The 26,487-nt window shown below is 42.5% G+C and overlaps 1 protein-coding gene across 15 annotated transcripts in view; it reads left to right on the forward strand.

Moving 5' to 3' along the window:
• MAPK8IP3 (mitogen-activated protein kinase 8 interacting protein 3) overlaps positions 1–26,487 on the forward strand; it is a 103,920-nt gene that overhangs the window by 31,117 nt on the left and 46,316 nt on the right. For 3 of the 15 annotated variants that reach the window (XM_056537073.1, XM_056537071.1, XM_056537067.1), the window contains exons 3-16: positions 162–232; positions 2,196–2,287; positions 4,690–4,713; positions 7,690–7,834; positions 9,087–9,321; positions 9,503–9,605; positions 9,702–9,820; positions 10,246–10,257; positions 18,512–18,569; positions 19,770–19,922; positions 20,005–20,059; positions 21,303–21,451; positions 22,034–22,090; positions 26,193–26,363. In XM_056537073.1, coding sequence (XP_056393048.1) covers positions 162–232; positions 2,196–2,287; positions 4,690–4,713; positions 7,690–7,834; positions 9,087–9,321; positions 9,503–9,605; positions 9,702–9,820; positions 10,246–10,257; positions 18,512–18,569; positions 19,770–19,922; positions 20,005–20,059; positions 21,303–21,451; positions 22,034–22,090; positions 26,193–26,363 — 1,444 coding nt within the window. Of the gene's footprint in view, positions 1–161; positions 233–2,195; positions 2,288–4,689; positions 4,714–7,689; positions 7,835–9,086; positions 9,322–9,502; positions 9,606–9,701; positions 9,821–10,245; positions 10,258–12,940; positions 12,959–18,511; positions 18,570–19,769; positions 19,923–20,004; positions 20,060–21,302; positions 21,452–22,033; positions 22,091–26,192; positions 26,364–26,487 lie in introns of all 15 variants that reach the window. The other 12 variants (XM_056537081.1, XM_056537069.1, XM_056537080.1 and 9 more) reach the window with 9 other exon arrangements.

A 26,487-nucleotide genomic window follows, 5' to 3' on the forward strand; every position in this document is an offset into this window, starting at 1 on the left:
TGGCCTTAGCCACAAGGCTTGGCTAAGGCAAGTTTTTATGGATTATACTCCGATATTGGGAACAGCTGGTAATCCTAGTGTGCACATGTGCATGTGTTTCAATAAGTATATCAGTGATCCTGATATTAGTAACAATCCTCCATCATTGTACCGTGTTTCAGTTTCCAGACTAGAAGAGCGAGAAGCAGAAATGAAAAAAGAATACAACGCCTTACACCAGAGACACACTGAGGTAAATGGGGAGAAGTGTATCATACATTCATGTACACAGTGACCTCACCAGCAGAATAGTGAGTACAGCTCTGGTGTATAATACAGGATCAGTAATGTAATGTATGTACACAGTGACCTCACCAGCAGAATAGTGAGTGCAGCTCTGGAGTATAATACAGGATATAACTCAGGATCAGTACAGGATAAGTAATGTAATGTATGTACACAGTGACTTCACCAGCAGAATAGTGAGTACAGCTCTGGAGTATAATACAGGATATAACTCAGGATCAGTACAGGATAAGTAATGTAATGTATGTACACAGTGACTTCACCAGCAGAATAGTGAGTACAGCTCTGGAGTATAATACAGGATATAACTCAGGATCAGTACAGGATAAGTAATGTAATGTATGTACACAGTGACCTCACCAGCAGAATAGTGAGTACAGTTCTGGAGTATAATACAGGATATAACTTAGGATCAGTACAGGATAAGTAATGTAATGTATGTACACAGTGACCTCACCAGCAGAATAGTGAGTACAGCTCTGGAGTATAATACAGGATATAACTCAGGATCAGTACAGGATAAGTAATGTAATGTATGTACACAGTGACCTCACCAGCAGAATAGTGAGTGCAGCTCTGGAGTATAATACAGGATATAACTCAGGATCAGTACAGGATAAGTAATGTAATGTATGTACACAGTGACCTCACCAGCAGAATAGTGAGTACAGCTCTGGAGTATAATACAGGATATAACTCAGGATCAGTACGGGATAAGTAATGTAATGTATGTACACAGTGACCTCACCAGCAGAATAGTGAGTACAGCTCTGGGGTATAATACAGGATATAACTCAGGATCAGTACATGATAAGTAATGTAATGTATGTACACAGTGACCTCACCAGCAGAATAGTGAGTACAGCTCTGGAGTATAATACAGGATATAACTCAGGATCAGTACAGGATAAGTAATGTAATGTATGTACACAGTGACCTTACCAGCAGAATAGTGTGTACAGCTCTGGAGTATAATACAGGATATAACTCAGGATCAGTACAGGATAAGTAATGTAATGTATGTACACAGTGACCTTACCAGCAGAATAGTGAGTACAGCTCTGGAGTATAATACAGTATATAATTCAGGATCAGTACAGGATAAGTAATGTAATGTATGTACACAGTGACCTCACCAGCAGAATAGTGACTACAGCTCTGGGGTATAATACAGGATATAACTCAGGATCAGTACAGGATAAGTAATGTAATGTATATACACAGTGACCTCATCAGCAGAATAGTGAGTACAGCTCTGGAGTATAATATAGAATATAAATCAGGATCAGTACAGGATAAGTAATGTAATGTATGTACACAGTGACCTCACCAGCAGAATAGTGAGTACAGCTCTGGAGTATAATACAGGATATAACTCAGGATCAGTACAGGATAAGTAATGTAATGTATGTACACAGTGACCTCACCAGCAGAATAGTGAGTACAGCTCTGGAGTATAATACAGGATATAACTCAGGATCAGTACAGGATCAGTAATGTAATGTATGTACACCGTGACCTCACCAGCAGAATAGTGAGTACAGCTCTGGGGTATAATACAGGATATAACTCAGGATCAGTACAGGATAAGTAATGTAATGTATGTACACAGTGACATTACCAGCAGAATAGTGAGTACAGCTCTGGAGTATAATATAGAATATAACTCAGGATCAGTACAGGATAATTCATGTAATGTATGTACACAGGGATTCCACCAGCAGAATAGTGAGGATAAATAATGTATGTGCACATTAATGTACACAGTGACCCCACCAGCAGAATAGTGAGTGCTGCTGTGGAGTATAATACAGGATGTAGCCCAGGATGACTACTAGACAATTCATGTGCAAAGTTATTCAAAATGTTGTCTTGCAAAACCTTTAGCAGCCATTATGTTTACGTCATAGATGATCCAGACATATGTGGAACATATTGAACGGTCAAAACTGCAGCAAGTCGCTGGCAACAGCCAATCAGATGGCGGCGGCACGGGCAGAAGGTGCGACTAATGACAATCCATAAAGTCTACATTACAGAACTTTTTGTTTATTTACGATATTGTAATCTATATCCTGCTTCTCTCTACGGATAATCCTATAAGGATAATTCTTTACTGGACCCCATTCTTGTAATTTGTATGTACAGTGCAGGAAACATAAAGAGGGAATGGCGCTAATGGACGGTGGTCAGTAAGTGCCGGTTCTTAGGGTCCATACATGGCATTTCAGCCCTGTACAGTGGCACATGGAGTCATAATGGTCTGTGGTATGCACACTCAGTATGGCCTTAGAGCAGGGTTTCCCAACCAGTGTGCCTCCAGCTGTTGCAAAACTACAACTCCCAGCATGCCTGGACAGCCTTTGGCTGTCCAGGCATGCTGGGAGTTGTAGTTTTGCAACAACTTGTTGGAAAACACTGCCTTAGAATACCCACACACATTAGATGAAAGTCTGCCATATGCACTGGTTTTGGTTACCAACCATCTAGTATGTATAGTATGTATAGGAGGGGGGTGGGGTGTGTCCCGGTCACTACTTTGCTCCCTCCATGTTTGCCCAGTCTAAATCATTTCGAGCATTTTATTTGTATATATGTACACGTTTTTTTTTTTTTTTTTACCTGTACATACCGATGGCTGTTTGATACTGAGTTCAGTGACACACGTGCACGCTGGTTATCTGGGGCCTGTTTGTATAAAGTACATTTTGTTGTACACAAAATGCATTTAGGTGGCCTAAAATGCACAAATTTTAACTAAAGGGGTTCTCCGTTTATGCAGTGTTTGATAGGTGTCTGATCGTAGGGGGCCCAGAATGGGGCGCCTCGACCTTTACCTTCCAATACTGCTCCGTTAAAGGGGAACTCCACTGGAAAACATTTTTTTTTTTTTTTAAATCAACTGGGGCCAGAAAGTTAAACAGATTTGTAAAGTACTTCTATTTAAAAAAGTTATCCCTTCCGGTACCTATCAGCTGCTGTATGTTCCATAGGAAGTTCTTTTCTTTTTGAATTTCCTTTCTGTCTGACCACAGTGCTCTCTGCTGACACCTCTGTCCATTTTCGGAACTGTTCAGAGTAGGAGAAAATCCCCATAGCAAACCTCTCCTTCTCTGGACAGTTCCTGAGATGGACAGAGGTGTCAGCAGAGAGCACTGTGGTCAGACTAAAAAGAAATGAATAAAGAAAAGAACTTCCTGTGGAGCATGCAGCAGCTGATAAGTACTGGAAGGATTAAGATTTTTAAATAGGAGTCATTTACAAATCTGTTTAACTTTCTGGCACCAGTTGATTAAAAAAAAAAGTTTTCCAGGGGAGTACCCCTTTAATCACCAGCCGAGGCAATGTCCCACCTGATGATTGGCGGAGAGGCTTGTCACTCCCAAGGCCAGTCTTGAAAGGTGAGGGCCTGACAGGGGGTCCCATTGATTGGACCCCTCACAATCAGACTTTCCTGTGGACATTCCCTATTCGGAATACCCCTTCTCCACTTTAACAAAACTAAATTTTGGGTTGAAATATTATCCTGCGCCTTTAGATGCATTCTATGTCACAAAATAGGATCCTGTGATACATTTTAGGTGTCACAGAATGCAATGTATATTTTCAACACTTGTTATCCATAGCACAGTCTACTGTTTTTTGCATGATTTGCCAATTTGTCTCACAAAGTTGTGTTCTGTGATGGTGGGGTTTAAAGGAGTACTCCGGTGAAAAACTTTTTTTTTTTTTTAAACAGATTTGTAAATTACTTCTATTAAAAAAATCTTAATCCTTCCTGTACTTATTAGCTGCTGAATACTACAGTGGAAATTCTTTTCTGTTTGAAACACAGAGCTCTCTGCTGACATCATGACCACAGTGCTCTCTGCTGATATCTCTGTCCATTTTAAGAACTGTCCAGAGTAGGAGAAAATCCCCATAGTAAACATATGCTGCTCTGGACAGTTCCTAAAACGGACAGAGATGTTAGCAGAGAACACTGTGGTCATGATGTCAGCAGAGAGTTCTGTGTTTCAAAAAGAAAAGAATTTCCGCTGTAGTGTTCAGCAGCTAATAAGTACAGGAAGGATTAAGATTTTTTAATAGAAGTAAATTACAAATCTGTTTAACTTTCTGGCATCAGTTGATTTAAAAAAAAAAAAAAAAAAGAAGTTTTTCACCGGAGTACCCCTTTAACCTCACGACTGTACTGTGTGCGGACAGCACCCTATTGCACACAGCTCCTATTTCCCACCACGCGGCTATGTCTGTGTGCCCCACCCCTGTCACGCTTGCTTATTTGATTTCTTTTTTTGCAAATTTTTCTGCATGAACCGGGCATCTAACCGCTGTTTTCTTGTCTTGCTTCTCGTGCTGTGGCCGATGTGTTTTGGGTGTTTTGTCTGTGAATTCTCACTGCAGTCACCGCCAGTCATGGAGGAAGAGGTAAATGTCACTCTGTGAATAGGCCTAAGTGTGTTCTCAATGGGTTATCTTCTCATCATCTGTACAGGCTATAGAGATGCTCCACCACGGTTCTCGTTTTTTCTCACTGCTTAAGGGGTACTCCACTGGAAAACTTTTATTTTTAAATCAACTGGTGCCAGAAAGTTAAGCATATTTGTAAATTACTTCTATTAAAAAATCTTAATCCTTCCAGTACTTATCAGCTGCTATATGCTCCACAGGAAGTTTTTTTTTCTTTTTGAGTTTCCTTTCTGTCTGACCACAGTGCTCTCTGCTGACACCTCTGTCCATTTTAGGAACTGTCCAGAGCATTTTGCTATGGGGATTTTCTCCTACTCTGGTCAGTTCCTAAAATGGACAGAGGTGTCAGCCGAGAGCACTGTGGTCAGACAGAAAGGAAATTAAAAAAGAAAAGAACTTCCTGTGGAGCAATCAGCAGCTTATAAGTACTGGAAGGATTAAGATTTTTTAATAGAAGTAATTTACAAATATGCTTAACGTTCTGTCACCAGTTGATTTAAAAAAAAAAGTTTTCCAGTGGAGTACCCCTTTAAAGCGTCACACTCAGGGCTCAAGTCCTGCAGGAATGTGTGGGAATTGAGTTCCTGCCCTTCTTCCACAGCAGGAACACCATTCCCATTAGCAGGAGCAGCCCTTGAGTGGAAATCTTGGGTGAGTTCCCACACTTTTTTTCCCCAGGACTTGACCCCTGGTCACACTCATTTAAAAATAAAAGCTAAAAAACTAAAAAAAAATTGACATGTTGTCAAAAGTTTATATTGCGTCGAGTCTCAGTCCAGAGACCCCTTGCGAGATGGCACACACTTCATTCACTTTCATAGGAGTACTGCACTCTGGCAACTCTGACACTCCCATACAGCACACCCTGTAGGTGGCCGGGGCCCCGTTCAGGAGATGGCATGGGGTTCCAGCGGTAGGAATCCAAATACCCCTCCCACAATATGGATAGGGAATAAGATAATTTTACCTGGAAAACCCCTCTAAGTAGAGAAATTCAGCTCAAAAATTCCATTGCAGCAGCTACGCATTGTCTCTAATGGGATTCTGCTGCACTGTGCACATTTCACAATTTCCGCTTTGAAAAATTCTGTCGCAGAAAATCTAATTATGGAACATGTTCATTCTTTTGGGGGAAATCTACATGGACTGCATTGCCCTTAGACAGGTACCCGCAGGTGAAGGAATCTCTGTCCATAGTACTCAACCGGGCGGCCAAATCCTATCATAATGTGCATAGGTTCTTTTTTTGATAAATACTTTTCTTCCAGCCCAATAGCTGATTTACTTTAATAAAGTGGTACTCCGGTGGAAAACTTTTTTTTATTTTTTAAAATCAACTGGTGCCAGAAAGTTAAACAGATTTGTAAATTACTTCTATTAAAAAATCTTAATCTTTCCAGTACTTATTAGCTGCTGAATACTACAGAGGAAATTATTTTCTTTTTGTAACACAGAGCTCTCTGCTGACATCTCTGTCCATTTTAGGAACTGTCCAGAGCAGCATATGTTTGCTATGGGGTTTTCTCCTACTCTGGACAGTTCCTAAAATGAACAGAGAGGTCAGCAGAGAGCACTGTGCTCGTGATGTCAGCAGAGAGCTCTGTGTTCCAAAAAGAAAAGAATTTCCTCTGTAGTATTCATCACCTAATAAGTACTGGAAGGATTAAGATTTTTTTTAATAGAAGTAATTTACAAATGTGTTTAACTTTCTGGCACCAGTTGATTTAAAAAAAAAAAAAAAAAAAAAAAAAAAAAAGTTTTCCATCGGAGTACCCCTTTAATGAATTCCCTATTTACCGGGTGAGAGGCCTGTATCTAACAGAAAGCAATATGTTTTCTTGCTATGTATAGTAGCCGAGCAACACCTTTTTTTTTAAATGAAAATACAATACATTATAAACTGCTCCCATCCTGGTCAGTGTACTTTGGGTACAATAGAGAATATAATGTTGGAGAGATGATGAATATGATACTAAGAAACAGGTCGGGATTATAGGGAGGGTACATGGTGCACAAACCCTTGGACATCCACCACTTTAGGCACCCGGCACCCACCCTCCTGGATGTCCATTTGGTGAGCCAGCTGTGGAAAGGGGGCCATTCATGTGTGGGGTTCTGTCTATTAACATGTATAAATTAAAGCGATTTTCCAGGAATATGAAAACAGCACCTCCTCTGTCCTCAGGTTGTGTGTGGTATTACAACTTGGCTCCATTTACTTCAATGGAACAGAGCTGCAGAACCACACACAACCTGAGGAAAGGTACGGTGCTGTTTCTTGAAAAAAATCAGCTTTGTTTTTCTAATCCTGGGAAACCCATTTAAGCAAAATGGACCATGTGCATACATAGCAACCTCTAAGGTGGCATCCACATCCCAGAGATAAAATGGGGGCCCTCACCAAATGTTTTGCCCATGAACCTCCACCAACCTTAAAGGGGTTATCCAGGAAAAAACTTTTTATATAAATCAACTGGCTCCAGAAAGTTAAACAGATTTGTAAATTACTTCTATTAAAAAACCTTAATCCTTTCAGTACTTTTTAGCTGCTGAAGTTGAGTTGTTCTTTTCTGTCTAAGTGCTCTCTGATGACACCTGTCTCGGGAACTGTCCAGAGTTGAAGCAAATCCCCATAGCAAACCTTTTCTACTCTGTGCAGTTCCCGAGACAAGCAGAGAGCACTGTTTCAAGACAGAAAAGAACAACTCCGCTTCAGCAGCTGATAATTATTGGAAGGATTAAGATTTTTTAATAGAAGTAATTTACAAATCTGTTTAACTTTCTGGAGCCAGTTGATATATATACAAAAAAGTTTTTTCCTGGAATACCCCTTTAATGCCAGCCCTGCTAAGGAATTATGCTTTTGTGCTACAATGATGTTCTTTCTTCCTGTTCCTATGATGCCTTACTCTTGTTTCCTTCTCTGTCCCCCAGCCGAAAGGAGCGCCCAAACTCTCTCAACGTCTTTTCACTGGCGGACGGAATGGTACGTGGGCAGGTGGGTGGCAAGATCACCCCGAGCTCGGACCACTGGCACCTGAGTGACCTCAGCCAGCTAAAGTCCAGCTTCAGTTACAAGGTTGGCTCAGATATCCATGGGAACCGAGTTTCTATGTGTATTCATTACAAAATCCATCTCCATCCATCACTAGGTGGTCATGGGGCTGTTTTATGTAGCCAACTCATCGGAAATGAGCTGAAGGTCCACAGTTTGGAGACCACTGGTCTAAATGATAAAATTTGGTCTTCCTGAAGTTCCCACTTGATGTACATATTACACAAGGATTTATAGGGCTACGACTGGACTCCATATTAAATCACTATGAAGTATATCACCCCCGGTTGTAATCGATTTTCTATTTTCTTATTCAGTGAACTGGCTCCGAGGGTGTGTGTGTGTGTGTGGGGTGGGGGGTAGGGGCCCATGACCAGATCAAATTCGGACCCTACACCAAGTTCTAAACATGTCCCATACCCAGGATCCTTTGCATCACATTGCATCTGCATGTACATTGTTCACCACTTGTGTTCACATTTATTATTAACAAGTCAAGTCTTTGTCAGTTTCATTGATTTCATTAGATATCGTGATATTCTTAATGGTGGGATGGGTGCAGAGCTCCCCTTTATCTTCCCTTAGGTTTTATTAGGCAATTTTTTTTTTTTTTTTTTTTGCAATTTTGGCTAATAGTGCAGCAAACCAGTCTCTAAAATACACCCCAAACAGGGCACTATAGTATGATGACAGATCCAGGACCAGGGACTGTAGTTTGATATCTGGTAGAGTTTTTTATTCTATAGCTCTGCTTTTTGTTTTACTAGGTTAAACCATTTATCTTAAGGAACCTATCATCCTCAAGGATGTTAAAAGGGAATCCATATTTTTGATTCTCACACTGGCCTCTGAAGGACCCAACTTTCCCATTTAGACTGGGACAGAGTCAGCAGAGTCCTCTCATCATCATTAGAGAGTATAGATTTAACAGAAGACAGATGACATTGTAGTGCACGAAACCTAGATAAGGCAGTAAAGTAACACTATATGAGCACATAAGACTCTGGTCTCTTTGGTTGCACTTTATAATTGTTTAGAGACAGTATTGGTCTATTGACACTTTTCTGCAGCTGCCATAAAGCACACACTGAGTTACTGTCTATACAGGAAGAAAGTGACTCCAATATGGCAGCCTACAAGGAACCTAAATACATGAAACATTTCCTTTAAGTAGTGGTGTCTTTACTATTTCCAATTATACAGATATTCCTATATATAGAATGAATTATGAAATGACCGAGAAATCTGAGTTAATATCTGTATGATCTTCTGCCAGGATGAAATGTCAGAATCTGGTCAATCATCAGTGGCTGCCACCCCAAGCACCACTGGCACAAAGTCCAATACCCCAACCTCATCCGTCCCATCGGCAGCAGTAACCCCCCTACATGAGAGTCTCCAGCCCCTCCAGGACTACGGCATGACTAGCAAAAGCAAGAGGTCGCGCGAGAAGCGGAACAGCCACAACATGGAGGTGCAAGTGAACCAAGAAATGAGGAATGTTAGCATAGGTAAGACCTTCATACAGTAATGGAAACCATTTTAGTAAATCAATGTCTGCCATGGGCGTAGCCACCAGGGTTGCAGGCATAAGACATGCTATGGAGCCTAACAGCAAATGGTGCCGAAACCTAGAATGCTGCATATGCTGCAAAAGATGACTATAGGGCTAATGGTGAGGTTCTTACACAGGCATGGGGAGCAGCGATGAATGGTCAGACGTCCAGGACATTATTGACTCAACTCCAGAGTTGGACATGTGCCAGGACCCCCGACTAGAACGTGCAGGGAGCAGGTATGAAGCTATATATTGTATATCACAATCTACTTTTTAACTCTTTTTTTTTCCCTCACCTAATGTGTAATATGTTCTGTGTCATTCGTCCATCAGCCCCACACAAGGCATTGTGAACAAAGCCTTTGGGATCAATACTGATTCTTTGTACCATGAATTGTCCACGGCTGGGTCAGAGGTCATTGGGGATGTAGACGAAGGAGCCGATCTGCTTGGTAAGGGTAGAATAGGCTTTCATTTATATGATTTGATGCATGGATTCTAGTCATGTTCATTTGCATTTGCTATACTTGTACTTGTCGGCCATTTATTATGAACCTAGGGGGGGGTCATCTGCAGCTTTTTGTGGCTGCAATGTACGAACCTCATTGGATCAATGTATCATGTGACCAAACGTTGCATTATATAATAATTTTTCGTATCGAGTCTCTATTTTCCTAGTCATGGGATCGTGGACATTTCCTTCACTTGGTACTACCCTACTGTGGAAGTAACGTTCCCTTGCATGTCCTACTGTTTTTAGGATAGTGCTCTTATTATGTTGGTTCTAGTCAATCACTGACCCGGTCTTTCCCTCTATTTCCCTTCTCTCCCCCCACCCCCTGTCATGTAACTGTACATCGCTGGACGCTCTTCCTAGGAGAATTCTCAGGTGTGTACGTTTTATCATTACGCCTCCTGCTTGTTAATCCCCCGTTTTTCCCAAATTTCCCATTTAACCCTTGAATGAATGGCATTTCCCCTTTTTCTTGCTGATGGCTTTGACTAACTGGCGCACAGTACGCCTTGCTCTTATAGGACTATACATAAAGACTGGCGTAGCACCTGTGTACATTGCTTAAAGTGCAAGTCCCATGTTTCAGGCCTGCATGAGGCCATGCCAAGTCAACCATACCATGCTCCGCGTACAAGCTTTTTTCTGATGAACATGACTCGTGCACAGAAGTTCACTGAGCATGGTACTGTTGCCTTGGCAACTATACCGCCTCTATACACATGGTCGGCGTCTCCCCATGCTTGAGCTGAAGATCGTGCTGGCCTGAAACTTGGGACTTTAAAGGATATTTTCACCTATGTTACAAAAAAAATCATTATTTTTGGAAAACTGGGTGACAACCACTGGAGCCAAACGGGAAATAGACCTAGTAATGCAGGCAATATGGAAAGCACCAAAGAAATATGATTTATGGTTCAACCTCTAGTTATGATATGTTAACTTACATCTCCATTGCAAACATAGACCATATTAATTATTGGGGTCAGTGTATTTTTAGGCCCACCAACACCCCTCTTTCCACAGAAAAGATAATGAGTATCTGATTAGTGGGGTCCTACCACGGGGACTTACGCTGATCACCAGAATGGGGGTCCTGTGTCCCCTCAGTTGCATGCTTCAGCTTTGGACCCTAAGTAGATAGCTGAATACAGCACTGGGTTATCTTCACAAGACCCATGAAGTTGTCTGACCACCACTTCCTTCAAATGGACATCAGATCCCCATTATTTTGAACAATGAGGGTCCCAGCAATCAGACCCCCACTGATCAGACACTCTGTACCTAACCTGTGGAAAGGGAAACCCCTTTGAACCTTAACAGAAATGAGGTGCGCCTCTTCTGCCAGGCCTTATAGGCTCTGCTGGGGATGGGCTTCATAATGTCAAACTTGGGCTAGAACTCGTTTCGACCTTAAAGGGGCACTCCGGTGGAAAACATTTTTTTTCATGTCAACTGTCTCCAGAAAGTTAAACAGATTTGTAAATTATTTCTATTACAAAATCTTAATCCTTCCAGTACTTATCAGCTGCTATATACTCCAGAGGAAGTTGTGTAGTTCTTTTCAGTCTGACCACAGTGCTCTCTACTGACACTGCTGTCCATGTCAGGAACTGTCCAAAGTAGGAACAAATCTCCATAGCAAACCTCTCCTGCTCCGGACAGTTCCTGACATGGACAGAGGTGTCAGCAGAGAGCACTGAGGTCAGACAGAAAAGAATAACTAAACTTCCTCTGACATATGCAGCAGCTGATAACTACTGGAAGGATTAAGATTTTTTTAATAAAATAAGTTATTTACAAATCTGTTTAACTTTCTGGCACCAAAAAAAAAAAAATAATAATAAAAATAGTTTTCCACCAGAGTACCCCTTTAACTTCCATATTGTTAAATCACCATGTGTATTTGCCAGCTTGTATAAGATCTCTGTTTGCTGTCCGTGAATAGGAACATTACAGTTTATCAAAAGGATCCATACCTCCTGTCTGTCCCGGATCCGGCGTGACATTCCCAATTTTTAGGGTGATGAGCCACCGTCCCAAAAACCTCTCCTGCTCATACAGATGCATGTCTCGTCACAGTGTATCAGAGCTCTCTTGTTAAGAACTGTTTACCAAGGAAAGGTTTATATGTATGTATCCATTCACTGGTAGCAAGCAGAGATATTGAAAACAAGGAAACATTTTATTGGCATAAAACTGGGAAATCTCGTAATTTAAAGGGGTATTCCGGTGGAAAACGAATTCTTTTTTTTTAATCAACTGGTGCCCCGAAAGTTAAACACATTTGTAAATTACTTCTATTAAAAAATCTTAATCCTTCCAGTACTTATTAGCTGCTGAATACTACAGAGGAAATTATTTTCTTTTTGAAACACAGTGCTCTCTGCTGATATCTCTGTCCATATTCAAAACTGTCCAGAGCAGCATATGTTTGCTATGGGGATTTTCTCCTACTCTGGACAGTTCTTAAAATGGACAGAGATGTCAGCAGAGAGCACTGTGGTCATGATGTCAGCAGAGAGCTCTGTGTTCCAAAAAGAAAAGAATTTCCCCTGTAGTTTTCAGCAGCTAATAAGTACTGGAAGGATTAAGATTTTTATAATAGAAGTAATTTACAAATCTGTTTAACTTTCTGGCACCAGTTGATAAAAAAAAAAAAGTTTTCCACCGGAGTACCCCTTTAAACAAGTAGTGATGTCAGACACTCATTCCGTTTAACTCCATACTAACACTGCCCTGGGCACTGGTGACACTGCATGGCAAGGTATTTGTTGCACACATATAACTGATACCGGGGTTTCTCCTATTGCAGTGTTTCCCAACCAGGGTGCCTCCAGCTGTTGCAAAACTACAACTCCCAGCATGCCAGGACAGCCAAATGCTGGAGGCAACAGCTGAAGGCACCCTGGTTCGGCAACACTGCCCTATAGGGTCACAGGGTTGCATGGCGATACTTGCTGTATGGGCCGATCTCCGATCATTTCTTAACAGCTGCTCTGTTTTTTTTCTACCCTCTTTGCTTCCTCCCTTTCTTCTTCCCATGTGGCTGCACTCCTAGTGAGGGATGATTTCTTTGGTAAGGCTGAGGCCTGTGCGCTCCTCCTGTCAGTCCAGGCCTCCCATTTGTTTTTTCCGTCTGTACTTTCCGTTCTTGCTGTAATAAAGTTTTTTTAAATTTCTTTCTTTAAAGGGGTACTCTGGTGGAAACCTTTTTTTTTTTTATTTTTTTATTTTTTTTATCAACTGGTGCCAGAAAGTTAAACAGATTTGTAAATTACTTCTATTCCAGTACTTTTTAGCAGCTGTATGCTTCAGAGGAAATTCTTTTGTTTTTTAATTTCTTTTTTGCCTTGTCTACAGTGCTCTCTGCTGACACCTGATGCCTGTGTCAGGAACTGTCCAGAGCAGGGGAAAATCCCAATTGCAAACCTATGCTGTGCTGGACAGTTCCTGATATGGGCATCAGGTGTCAGCAGAGAGCACTGTGGAAAAGGCAAAAAAGAAATTCAAAAAGAAAAGAATTTCCTCGGTAGCATACAGCTGCTAAAAAGTACTGGAAGGGTAAAGATTTGTTAATAGAAGTAATTTACAAATCTGTTTAACTTTCTGGCAGCAGTTGATTAAAAAAAATAAAAATAAAAATCCACCGGATGTGTATGTGAAGAAAATGTGTATCCTCAACAAAATGTATCAAATGCCTTGCGACCATTTAATAATGCAAAACATGCAAAAAAAAAAGAAAAAATGAACTACATCGCACACATCTTAGTAAATGCCCCCCATTGTCCTTTTGGACCTATCAAGAGGCACATGTGTCTTCCACGCAGGCAGCCATTATAGAGCTCTTTGACAAAGACGATGTTCAGTGGGGACTTTAAAGGGGTACTCTGGTGAAAAACAATTTTGTTCCATATCAACTGGCTCCAGAAAGTTAAACAGATTTGTAAATTACTTCTATTAAAAAATCTTAATCCTACCAGTACTTATCAGATTCTGAAGTTGAGTTGTTCTTTTCTGTCTGACCACAGTGCTCCCTGCTGGCACCTCTGTCTGTCTCAGGAACTGTCCAGAGCAGGAGAGGTTTTCTATGGGGATTTGTTCCTGCTCTGGACAGTTCCTGAGACAATCAGAGGTGTCAGCAGGGAGCACCGTGGCAGGGCCGGTTTTAGGCTTAGCGTGGCCCTAGGCAAAATCAAAAGAGCGGCCCAAAAAGTCGTCATAGTGCACTAACCTGATTTGCACATTTTTGGTCACTTGAAATACCATAAAAAATATCTAAAAAGCAATTGAAAAGTCCCATCAAAACAAAAATGGTACAGAGAAAAACTACAAATCAAAGCGCAAAAAATGACCCTCATACATCCCCATATACAGAAAAATAAAAGAGTTATAGGGATCAGAATAGTACAGTTTTATATTTTTGTATAGTTCCCCCACAATAGGTTGCCAGTATAGCTTCCAAAGATAAGGTTGGAAGTATAGTTCCCCCACATTAGGTTGTAGTTCCCCTACATTAGGTTGGCAGTATAGTTCCCCCCACATCAGGTTGACAGTATAGCTCCCCCACATTAGGATGTAGTTCCCCCACCTTAGGTTGGCAGTAGAGTTCCCCACACATTAGGTTGTAGTTCACAAACATTAGGTTGGCAGTATAGTTCCCCCCACATTAGGTTGTAGTTCCCTCACATGAGGTAGGCAGTATAGTTCCCCCACATTAGGTTGTAGTTCCCCCACATTAGGTTGGCAGTATAGTTCCCCCCACATTAGGTTGTCGGTATAGTTCCCCCACATTAGGTGCAGTACAGTTCCCCCACATTAGATGCAGTACAGTTCCCCCACATTAGGTGCAGTACAGTTCTCCCACATTAGGTGCAGTACATTTTCCCCACATTAGGTGCAGTATAGTTCCCCCACATTAGGTGCAGTACAGTTCCCCCACATTAGATGCAGTACAGTTCCCCCACATTAGGTGCAGTACAGTTCTCCCACATTAGGTGCAGTACATTTTCCCCACATTAGGTGCAGTATAGTTCCCCCACATTAGGTGCAGTATAGTTCCCCCACATTAGGTGCAGTACAGTTCCCCCACATTAGGATCAGTACAGTTCCCCCACATTAGGTGCAGTACAGTTCTCCCCACATTAGGTGCAGTACAGTTCCCCCACATTAGGTGCAGTACAGTTCTCCCACATTAGGTGCAGTACAGTTCTCCCACATTAGGTGCATTACAGTTCCCCCACATTAGGTGCAGTACAGTTCCCCCACATTAGGTGCAGTACAGTTTCCCCACATTAGGTGCAGTATAGTTCCCCCACTTTAGGTGCAGTACAGTTCCCCCACATTAGGTGCAGTACAGTTCCCCCACATTAGGTGCAGTACAGTTCTCCCACTTTAGGTGCAGTACAGTTCCCCCACATTAGGTGCAGTATAGCTTCGCACATTAGGTGCAGTATAGTTTCCCAAATTAGGTGCAGTATAGTTCCCCCATATTAGGTGCAGTATAGTTCCCCCATATTAGGTGCAATACAGTTTCCCCACATTAGGTGCAGTATAGCTTCCCACATTAGGTGCAGTATAGTTTCCAAAATTAGGTGCAGTATAGTTCCCCCATATTAGGTGCAGTATAGTTCCCCCATATTAGGTGCAGTATAGTTTCCCCACATTAGGTGCAGTACAGTTTCCCCACATTAGGTGCAGTACAGTTTCCCCACATTAGGTGCAGTACAGTTCCCCCACATTAGGTGCAGTACAGTTCCCCCACATTAGGTGCAGTATAGCTCCCCACATTAGGTGCAGTATAGTTTTCTCAAATTTGGTGCAGTATAGTTCCCCATATTAGGTGCAGTATAGTTCCCCCATATTAGGTGCAGTATAGTTCCCCCACATTAGGTGCAGTATAGCTCCCCACATTAGGTGCAGTATAGTTTCCCACATTAGGTGCAGTATAGCTTCCCACATTAGGTGCAGTATAGTTTCCCACATTAGGTGCAGTATAGTTCCCCCACATTAGGTGCAGTATAGCTTCCCACATTAGGTGCAGTATAGTTTCCCACATTAGGTGCAGTATAGCTTCCCACATTAGGTGCAGTATATCTCCCCCACATTAGGTGCAGTATAGCTCCCCCACATTAGGTGCAGTATAGCTCCCCCATATTAGGTGCAGTATAGCTTCCCACATTAGGTGCAGTATAACTTCCCACATTAGGTGCAGTATAGTTTCCCACATTAGGTGTAGTATAGTTCCCCACATTAGGTGCAGTATAGTTCATCCACAGACATACAGCCTTCAGCCATATACAGTGTATGGCTGGAGGCTGTATGTCTGTATACTGCCCCACTTCAGTGTTCTGACCACCAGTCCTCCGGTCCGGGGTCACGATCTACCGCTATTGCCTATAGACCATAGCAGTAGGTCCCGGGACCGGAGGAGCACTGAAGAGAACGTGCTGCCAGCTGGTGGTGGGGACTTACCATTCCGGCCGGCGTACGTCGTCCTCCACGATGCTCTGCTCCTCCGTTGCTATGGGCGCACGCACGGGATGTCATTGACGTCCCTGCGTGTGCTACCTCCCAGCAGCCCCTGCGTTTTTAAAGTTAACGCCGCAGAAAGGTAACCAAGACATCCTTGTGTCCCGAAAAGATCTTTCGGGACACAGGGACGTCCAGAATGTGACGGGGGCCCCCTGCATGCTGCTCAGTGGCGGCCGTGGATCCCCCCCCCCCCTGGGCTTGATTAGGGTGCGCATGCCTTTGCTGAGCAGCCGGAAATTGCCTGGTTTGCCCCGCCCTAACACCAGTCCTGCACCGTGGTCAGACAGAAGAGAACAACTCAACTTCAGCAGCTGATAAGTACTGGGAGGAATACGATTTTTTTATAGAAATAATTTACAAATCTGTTTAACTTTCTGGAGCAAGTTTTTCACCAACATACCCCTTCAAGGCCTATCTTAAAGAAGCACTCCAGGAAAAAAAATTTCCTTTACTTATACCGTGCAGCATAGGCTATAATTAGAGAATAATGTAGAGGTTCTTGTGTATGCCTTCTGCTTACCTGTTTAGATGATGTGGCAGGCATCGGGGTTTTAACCATTTCAAGTGGCAAATCCATCACTGGAGGGACTTGATAATGCAGCCCACATTTTCTATAAATCCTCTGGTTGTGCAAAGAGAAGGGGTGTTGTGTTTGATCACTGCACATGGTCATCTAATTAGGCTGCTGATGCTGGAGGTCACCCAGGTGAACTCATTAGACTTATAAGTGAGTTGAGGTCAGTTCACACTATGTACAGTTTTGATGCGTTTCTTATTCAATGTGTGTTTTGTAGAGAAATATTGGCAAAAGTGATTTCACCTATAATCACAATTGAGGTGTTTTATGAAGATTTGCAGTCTTTAACGGGGCATTCCAGGGAACTGAACTTATCAGACACTTATCCCCTATCAACTTATCCCCTATCCTGGACGAAAGCAAGTGACATCCCGCTCAGCCAATCACCAGCTACAGCAATGTCCTACCTCAGCTGGGGATGGGCTGAACAGGCCGTCATTAGCTCTCTTCTGGGAAGGTGGGGGCTGGAGCAGGCTCAGGACAGGTAAGTAGACGGGATGCCAGCGGTTCGACCCCCACCCCCCCCCCCCCCCCCCCGATCAGACACTTATCCCCTCTCCTGTGGATAGGGGGATAAGGGTCTGATAAGTTTAGTTCTTTCTACTGTGGCTTTTTCTACTGTGATTTACCAACATATTGTTAAAAATTACATAATTTAATTTAATAATGTGATTTGCATATGTGCAGTAAAATAGCACCTTTTCTGCCACTATTTTAAGAAATCTGGGCAAAATCTAAAGAAACGCAGCAAGAAACACAATGTGTGAACACAGCCTCAGGGGAGGGGAAGATGATATATCCGGATCCCATAAAGATAGGAGTGGAAGGGCGGGATCTGGTAGGTGATGTCATCCTGTAGTTCACAGGAAGTCAGCTGACCCAGAGCTGACATCCTGGTCTGACACAATAAGCACTGGGAGGTTTGGAGAATCAGACTGGTAGCCCAGTTACAGTAATGAAACATGTTGATGCAGCTGTGTGTGCTGGAATATAACAAATGGTGCTGTACAAATAGTGATAGTGAGTGTGCATAATGTAGGCAAAAACATAAATAGAACTCTGAAGTGCTTCTTTAAAGCCCCCAGGTACCAATGCATAATTTGTGAAGTGCCCCCAACTACCATGTGTCATTCATAATACTTAAGTCCTCTTGTAGGACAGAGGGTACTTTGGGGGGACCCCTCAGGTTCCACAGTCTGGGTCAGAATATTACCTTTGTGCCCCTATAGTTCACTTACTTAAAGGTCTCTCCATTGAAAAAACCTGCCTGCCCAAGAGATAATGACAGGCTCAGTACTGCCCTCTCCTGGCAGCAATCAGTAAAATCACTCTTGAAAAGTCTTATTTTCTGTTGGTTACTGTCTGTATTCTTGTTGTGTTGTATGTAAGTAGACTGTGCTGTATATGAAGGCTACACAGAGTAGGGAGGTTGTAGGACCATGCTGGAGGAGGGGATTTGGGTCTTGTGTGTCATTTCCATTGGGTACTGCCAGATGCCTAATTTTTCTGCCGTTCATACAGGGATGGGGAAAGAAGTCGGTAATCTTCTCTTAGAAAACTCCCAACTGCTCGAAACCAAGTAAGATTATAGATTTTAACCCCTATCTTTTAATAAAAGGTTTCAATTGGTGTGAAGACATCTTCAGTAGCTGTCAGCCAAATGCTTGTTTGTCTGACATCTACTCCTCCAGTCCTCCTTGTACACATGCACACTGGGCTTGGCCGAGCATGAATGTATTCTTCATAAGAAGAGGGATAAACACACTGCCGGGCACCTCAATACGTCTGATACGTCTGATACTTCTAACATAGTCTGCCTATTCGCTGACTTTACTGTAAAAAGTATGGAGGGGCTGAGGCTCTCATTATCTATCTATCTATCTATCTATCTCATATCTACAGTCATGACCGTAAATGTTGGCACCCCTGACATTTTTCTAGAAAATGAAGTATTTCTCACAGAAAAGGATTGCAGTAACACATGTTTTGCTATACACATGTTTATATCCTTTTGTTTGTATTGGAACTAAACCAAAAAAGGGAGGAAAAAAAAGCAAATTGGACATAATGTCACCAAACTCCAAAAATGGTCTGCACAAAATTATTGGCAATCTTTAAAAATTGTGGATGAATAAGATTGTTTCAAGCATGTGATGCTCCTTTAAACTCACCTGGGGCAAGTAACAGGTGTGGGCAATATAAAAATCACACCTGAAAGCAGATAAAAAGGAGAGAAGTTCACTTAGTCTTTGCATTGTGTGTCTGATGACTTGACTGACTGATGACCGACTTGTGGCTGCAGGACTTTAGGCTTGAGGCCTCCAATGCTCTGGACACAGACACTGAGACGACTGCACTGGACCTCAGCAGGAAAAGAGAGAGATTGCAGCCCCTCCCCTGGTTATATAGGGGGGCTGTGCAAGGAGCCCATAGGTCACCTGGGGGGTCACCTGGTCACTATTGCCTCCTGGGTAGCAATCATGTGGTACGAACATTAAAGCAACAGTACATTGAATACTCAAAACCTATGTACATTAAAGGTTACAATAAGGGGTGCCCTGGGGACATGCAGGGACTCTGCCTGACAGGGCAGAAGGACAGTACAGGGCCACATCATCTCGTACTGGGACACCACATATCTATCTAATCTATATAATATCTCTCTATCTATCTCTTTTCTCTCTCTCTCTCTCTCTCTCTCTCTCTCTCTCTCTCTCTCTCTCTCTCTCTCTCTCGTACAGTTATATATAACCCTTTATTTGCTTTTATCGATTTTTAGGAATGCATTAAATGTGGTGAAGAATGACTTGATAGCGAAGGTGGATCAGCTTTCAGGAGAACAGGAGGCCCTGAAGGGAGAACTGGAGGCCACTAAGCAGGCCAAGATCAAAATGGAGACCCGTGTTAAAGAGCTGGAAGAGGAGCTGAAACGGTAACAAGGATCAACGTGATGTATTGTTGCATTTGCTTTCAGCTACAAATTCCATTGATAATGTTCCATTTTCCATATTAAGGGTGAGATCTGAAGCTATAGTCGCTATGCAAGAGCCTAAAGAAGAGGTGGATGAGGTACAAAAACCTGACATTAATATTCTGTATCATAGAAGTGTTTCCATTACGATTAAAGACATCACCTCCACTGTTTAGTGGTATTGGGGGATCTCTGTATGGTAGATATGTGGCATAATGTGGTGGTAATATTTATACAATTTATGGTGGTATTGTGAGAGCCCTGTATGATAGATATGTGTGGTGGAAGTATTTATGCTCTGTATGGTGGTATTGTGAGAGCCCTGTATGATAGATATGTGTGGTGGAAGTATTGATACACTGTATGGTGGTATTGTGAAAGCCCTGTATGATAGATATGTGTGGTTGTAGTATGTATGCACTGTATGGTGGTATTGTGAGAGCCCTGTATGATGGATATGTGTGGCTGTAGTATTTATGCTCTGTATGGTGGTATTGTGAGAGCCCTGTATGATAGATATGTGTGGTGGAAGTATTGATACACTGTATGGTGGTATTGTGAAAGCCCTGTATGATAGATATGTGTGGTTGTAGTATGTATGCACTGTATGGTGGTATTGTGAGAGCCCTGTATGATGGATATGTGTGGCTGTAGTATTTATGCTCTGTATGGTGGTATTGTGAAAGCCCTGTATGATGGATATGTGTGGCTGTAGTATTTATGTACTGTATGGTGGTATTGTGTGAGCCCTGTATGATAGATATGTGTGGCTGTAGTATTTATGCACTGTATGGTGGTATTGTGAGAGCCCTGTATGATGGATATGTGTGGCTGTAGTATTTATGCTCTGTATGGTGGTATTGTGAGAGCCCTGTATGATGGATGTGTGGTTGTAGTATTTATGCTCTGTATGGTGGTATTGTGAGAGCCCTGTATGATGGATGTGTGGTTGTAGTATTTATGCTCTGTATGGTGGTATTGTGGGAGCCCTGTATGATAGATATGTGTGGCTGTAGTATTTATGCACTGTATGATGGTATTGTGGGAGCCCTGTATGATAGATATGTGTGGTTGTAGTATTTATGCACTGTATGATGGTATTGTGGGAGCCCTGTATGATAGATATGTGTGGTTGTAGTATTTATGCACTGTATGGTGGTATTGTGAGAGCCCTGTATGATAGATATGTGTGGCTGTAGTATTTATGCTCTGTATGGCAGTGTTCTAAGAGTATTCCTACTCCTTTTCTTCTAATGTCCCAATGTGCATTCACACATTTTACTCAGGGGCCTACCACAGGTTTGGGGCTGTATATCTGAAATTGTTTCCTTCCCTCTGCAGAGCTCGTCTCCCTTGCAAGATAACATCCCAATTGCGCAGCGCAGGAGGTTCACACGTGTGGAGATGGCTCGTGTCCTTATGGAAAGAAACCAGTACAAGGAAAGGCTTATGGAGCTGCAGGAGGCCGTGAGGTGGACAGAGATGATCAGGTAAGTACTCTGGTCATAAACCATAACCAAACCTCCATCTTTGGAGAGGTTTTCTAGGTGAGCATTTACATTACCGTGTGAAGCCAATAATTCTGATTTAGATGCCCTTTAGTGTATTCCATTTTGTACATGCAGTTTACTATATTCATACCTACTAACCCATAGATAGATAGATAGATAGATAGATAGATAGTGTTGGGCGCGAATATTCGCATTTCAAATTTTTATCGCAAATTCACGAATATTGCGAATATATTTGCTATATATTCGAAATTGCGAATATTCGCTTTTTTTCAGCATATGCGCATATTCCTTCTTTTCACTTGGGGGCCAATTAGAATGATGCAAATACAATACAACCCTCACTGTTTCCTTCCTCGAATTTGCGAATATTCGAATATTCGCAAATGCGAATATATCGAATACGTGAAATTCGAGAATATAGGACGAATATTTGTCTATATATTTGCGAAATATCGCGAATTCGAATATGGGCAATGCCGCTCATCACTAAAGATAGACAGTAATATGAGAAGGCTAAAATCTCCATCATGACAGTAAATGTTGCTTATCTAATTGCAGGGCCTCACGGGAACATCCGTCCGTCCAGGAGAAGAAGAAATCCACAATCTGGCAGTTGTAAGTAATAGTATGTGTCCTCTATAACAGTGGTCTCCAACCTGCGGACCTCCAGATGTTGCAAAACTACAACTCCCAGCATGCCCGGACAGCCAATGGCTGTCCGGGCATGCTGGGAGTTGTAGTTTTGCAACATCTGGAGGTCCGCAGGTTGAAGACCACTGCTCTTTAAGATGTATATGAGGAGTTGGAGTTGTAGTTTTGCAACATCTGGAGGTCCACAGGTTGAAGACCACTGCTCTTTAAGTTGTATATGAGGACATCTTTATTCTGGACCTGAACACCTAGAATAGAGATGTGTTGCAACGGTGTAGCAAGGTCTGGTGGTATTAACTCTGTGGGGTAAGGTGTTATTAACTCCTGATTTTTTCGTGATGCCAGGATGTGGTTGTTTTCTGTAGAAGGCCCTGCCGACAACCAACCCAGAAACGGCAGGCAATAAAGGAATGTCCACAGCAGGAATTGTGAGATAACTGGAACTTTTACTTAAAGGGTACCTCTCATCAAAAAAACTTTTGATATATTATAGATTAATGTTTGCAGAATAACTTTACAATTGCATGTTATTAAAAAATATGCTTCTTTCTATTTAATTTTCCATTTTGAAAAAATGACCACTAGAGGTCTCCCTACCAGTCCTGGCAGCAAGCATTTCAGACTCATGCTGGAGTCCTAAACACTCAGAGCTGCCAGCCTGCTTTGTTCACAGCCAAACAGGCTGTGAACAAAGCAGGCTGGCAGCTCTGAGTGTTTAGGACTCCAGCATGAGTCTGAAATGCTTGCTGCCAGGACATTTTTTCAAAGTGGAAAATTAAATAGAAAGAAGCATATTTTTTTTTACTAACATGCAATTGGAAAGTTATTCTGTATACATTAAACTATAATATATCAAAAACATTTTTGATGAGAGGTACCCTTTAAACTTCTTAGGAAACAGTCTTTACAATGATGCAGTTTCTCTAGAGGCAACCAGGATGCAGGATACCTCACAGGCTTGCTGGGACTTGTAGTATTGAGATTTATGCAGACCACTGTGCTACTAATTATATGCTTGAGTTGAGTAGTAGTCACTAGAAATTGTAGCTAGAGCTTGGTAACTCACGTTTTGTAGTGGCTGCAGGTTCTTTAGGCTTTGGCCTAGCTGAGATGAATTTAGTAGTATATGCTGAGATTGTGCTTGCTTCAGATCCAGGAGATGAGAGTGAATTTAGAGACTACAGTACCTTATATACTAGGGGGGCTGGACTAAAGCCCATTGGTTGCAAAGCCTGTAGGTCCTGTGCCCAGGGAACTCTGGGTACATCACATGACAGTATCACATGACCCAGGAAGGTCCTATACATTTTATACATTTGTACAACCTTTATACATACTGAACAATAAGCACAATACATTTACAATGCATTTATATGAGGTGAGCAACAGGTGAGCCCTGCAGGAAAACCCTATGGACTGCAGGGACTCTTCCTGAGGGGACTTAGAGACATCTGGCGGAAGTATCAAATAAGAGAACTGCAATGGGATTGGGATCCTGCGGGACCCGATAAAATACTTGTGGGTAAGGGTAGTATTCAGTCTGCTGCAGGCAGGAGCGGGCAGTCACACAATATACCGCGGACTCACACTCCTACAAACCGCACACTGCATCTTCACAAGTGAAAAGCCGCCAGTATTTAAAGGTGCCCACTAGTTATGCTATCAGACCCATCTGTGCAGTGTCAACCTGGGCTATGATGATGTTTCCTCCCAGATAAGTTGCGTATAACAGAGCACTGGGAGGACGTCATTATCGCTTAAGCAAGTGGGATTGGACAGTAATGGTCAGAAATTTAGTGGGAGCAGTTGGGAGCGGACTTAAAGGGGCACTCCTGTGGAAAACTTTTTTTTTTTTTTTAAATGAACTGGTGCCAGAAAGTTAAACAGATTTGTAAATGACTTCTATTAAAAAGTCTTAATCCTTTTAGTAATTTTTAGTAGCTGTATGCTACAGAGGAAATTCTTTACTTTTTGAATTTCTTTTTTGTGTTGTCCACAGTGCTCTCTGCTGACACCTCTGTCCGTGTCAGGAACTGTCCAGAGCAGCATAGGTTTGCTATGGGGATTTTCTCCTGCTCTGGACAGTTTCTGATACGGGCATCAGGTGTCAGCAGAGAGCACTGTGGACAAGACAAAAAAGAAATTCAAAAAGAAAAGAATTTCCTTTGTAGCATACAGCTGCTAAAATGTACTGAAAGGATTAAGATTTTTTAATAGAATTAATTTACAAATCTGTATAACTTTATGGCACCAGTTCATTAAAAAAAAAAAAACGTTTTCCACCGGAGTACCCCTTTAAGAAAACAGGGCTGTGCAGGGCTCTATATCAAGGCCCCTGATGTGCTGTTATTTTTTGTGGGACCCTTCTATAGGTGGTCAGTTCATACTTCTTCCCCATCTCTATGATGTCCAAAACGATAAAGTCATACATAGGTATAGATGAAGTACACTAATACATTCTGCTGTGAGGAATCAAGATTTTATTAAACATTTCTTTTTAAAGGGGTACTCCGGTGAAAAACATTTTTTTTTTTTAATCAACTGGTGCCAGAAAGTTATACAGATTTGTAAATTACTTCTATTTAAAAATCTTAATCCTTTCAGTACTTATCAGTGGCTGTATACTACAAAGGAAGTTCTTTTCTTTTTGAATTTCTTTTGTGTCTGACCACAGTGCTCTCTGCTGACACCTCTGTCCATGTCAGGAACTGTCCAGCTGGAGAGGTTTGCTATGGGGATTTGCTCCTACTCTGGACAGTTCCTGACATGGACAGAGGTGTCAGCAGAGAGCACTGTGGTCAGACAGAAAATAACTATTCAAAAAGAAAATAACTTTGTAGTATACAGCAGCTGATAGGTACTGGAAAGGTTAAGATTTTGAAATAGAAGTCATTTACAAATCTGTTTAACTTTCTGGCACCAGTTGATTAAAAACAAAAAAATGTTTTTCACCAGTGTACCCCTTTAATAATAAAGTGTCTGGTAGTGAGGGGGCACAGATTACCGTATTTTTCGCCATATAAGACGCACTTTTTCTCCCCCAAAACTGGGGGGGAAAAGTCGGTGCGTCTTATACGGCGAATACACCCCTATTGTGGCGGTCCCTGCGGCCATCAACAGCCGGGACCCGCGGCTAATACAGGACATCACCGATCGCGGTGATGCCCTGTATTAACCCTTCAGACGCGGCGATCAAAGCTGACCGCTACATCTGAAGGGAAAGTGACACTAACCCGGCTTTTCAGTCGGGCTGTTCGGGACCGCCGCGATTTCACCGCGGCGGTCCCAAACAGCCCGACTGAATAGCCGGGTTAGTGCTTACAGGACACCGGGAGGGACCTTACCTGCCTCCTCGGTGTCTTCTCCGTTCAGGGATCCCCTCTATGGCCGGCGCTCTCCTTCCTCGTCATCACGTTGTCGCGTACGTGCGTCGGCGTGTGTAACGACGTGATGGCGGCGACGGAGAGCAAGGATACCCGGCCGGCAGCAGAGACATTCCGGAGCGACGGCGACAGCAATGGAGCGACATCCAGGGCAGCGGTGACGGGTCCGGAGCGGCGGGGACACGTGAGTATTACCTCCTATGCAGTGGTCTTCAATTTGCAGACCTCCAGATGTTGCAAAACTACAACTCCCAGCATGCCCGGACAGCCAACGGCTGTCCGGGCATGCTGGGAGTTGTAGTTTTGCAACATCTGGAGGTCCGCAGGTTGAAGACCACTATTGGGTTAAAAATTTTTTTTAGATTTTGCCCCTAAAAATTGGGTGCGTCCTATAGGACGAAAAATACGGTATTCATTTTGGACAGTCAGATCTTCAGTCCCCATGCTCTGTAAAAGTGTTCCCCATCATGTGACTCTCTAGCTCCCTAGAGTAAGTTAAGATTGTCTGTAGGGCTTCCAGAGACGGACATCATTATTTAGCCCTTCCCACAAATTAATAATAGACCAATAAAAATGACTAATAAGAGACCAATAAAAATAACCAATGACCAATATACTTGAAGCTCATGCAGTCCTAGGATTTACTATAAATAACCCCATTTTCTGCCTGTTCCATATTTCAGCTTCAGCAGGTTGTTCAGTACATCCTCCAGCCCACCTCCGGCAAAGAGGACCTACCCCCCTGTCAACATCCACTACAAGTCACCCACTCCAGCTGGGTTCAGCCAACGCCGCAGCCACACCATGTGTCAGATATCCACCGGAGGACGCACAATCGAATTCTTCCCTGATGAGTAAGTCAACGTATTGTAGGCTCTTCTTCTGTAAATGGGTCCGTATGGGCATGGGTCCGTGCAAAGTAATGATTGGTGTACAAAAGTAATCAAAAATAGGGCAGAAGAATTCTGCACCTGTATA

This window comes from Hyla sarda, chromosome 8, assembly GCF_029499605.1.
Source record: "Hyla sarda isolate aHylSar1 chromosome 8, aHylSar1.hap1, whole genome shotgun sequence".
Classification (NCBI taxonomy): Eukaryota; Metazoa; Chordata; class Amphibia; order Anura; family Hylidae; genus Hyla; species Hyla sarda.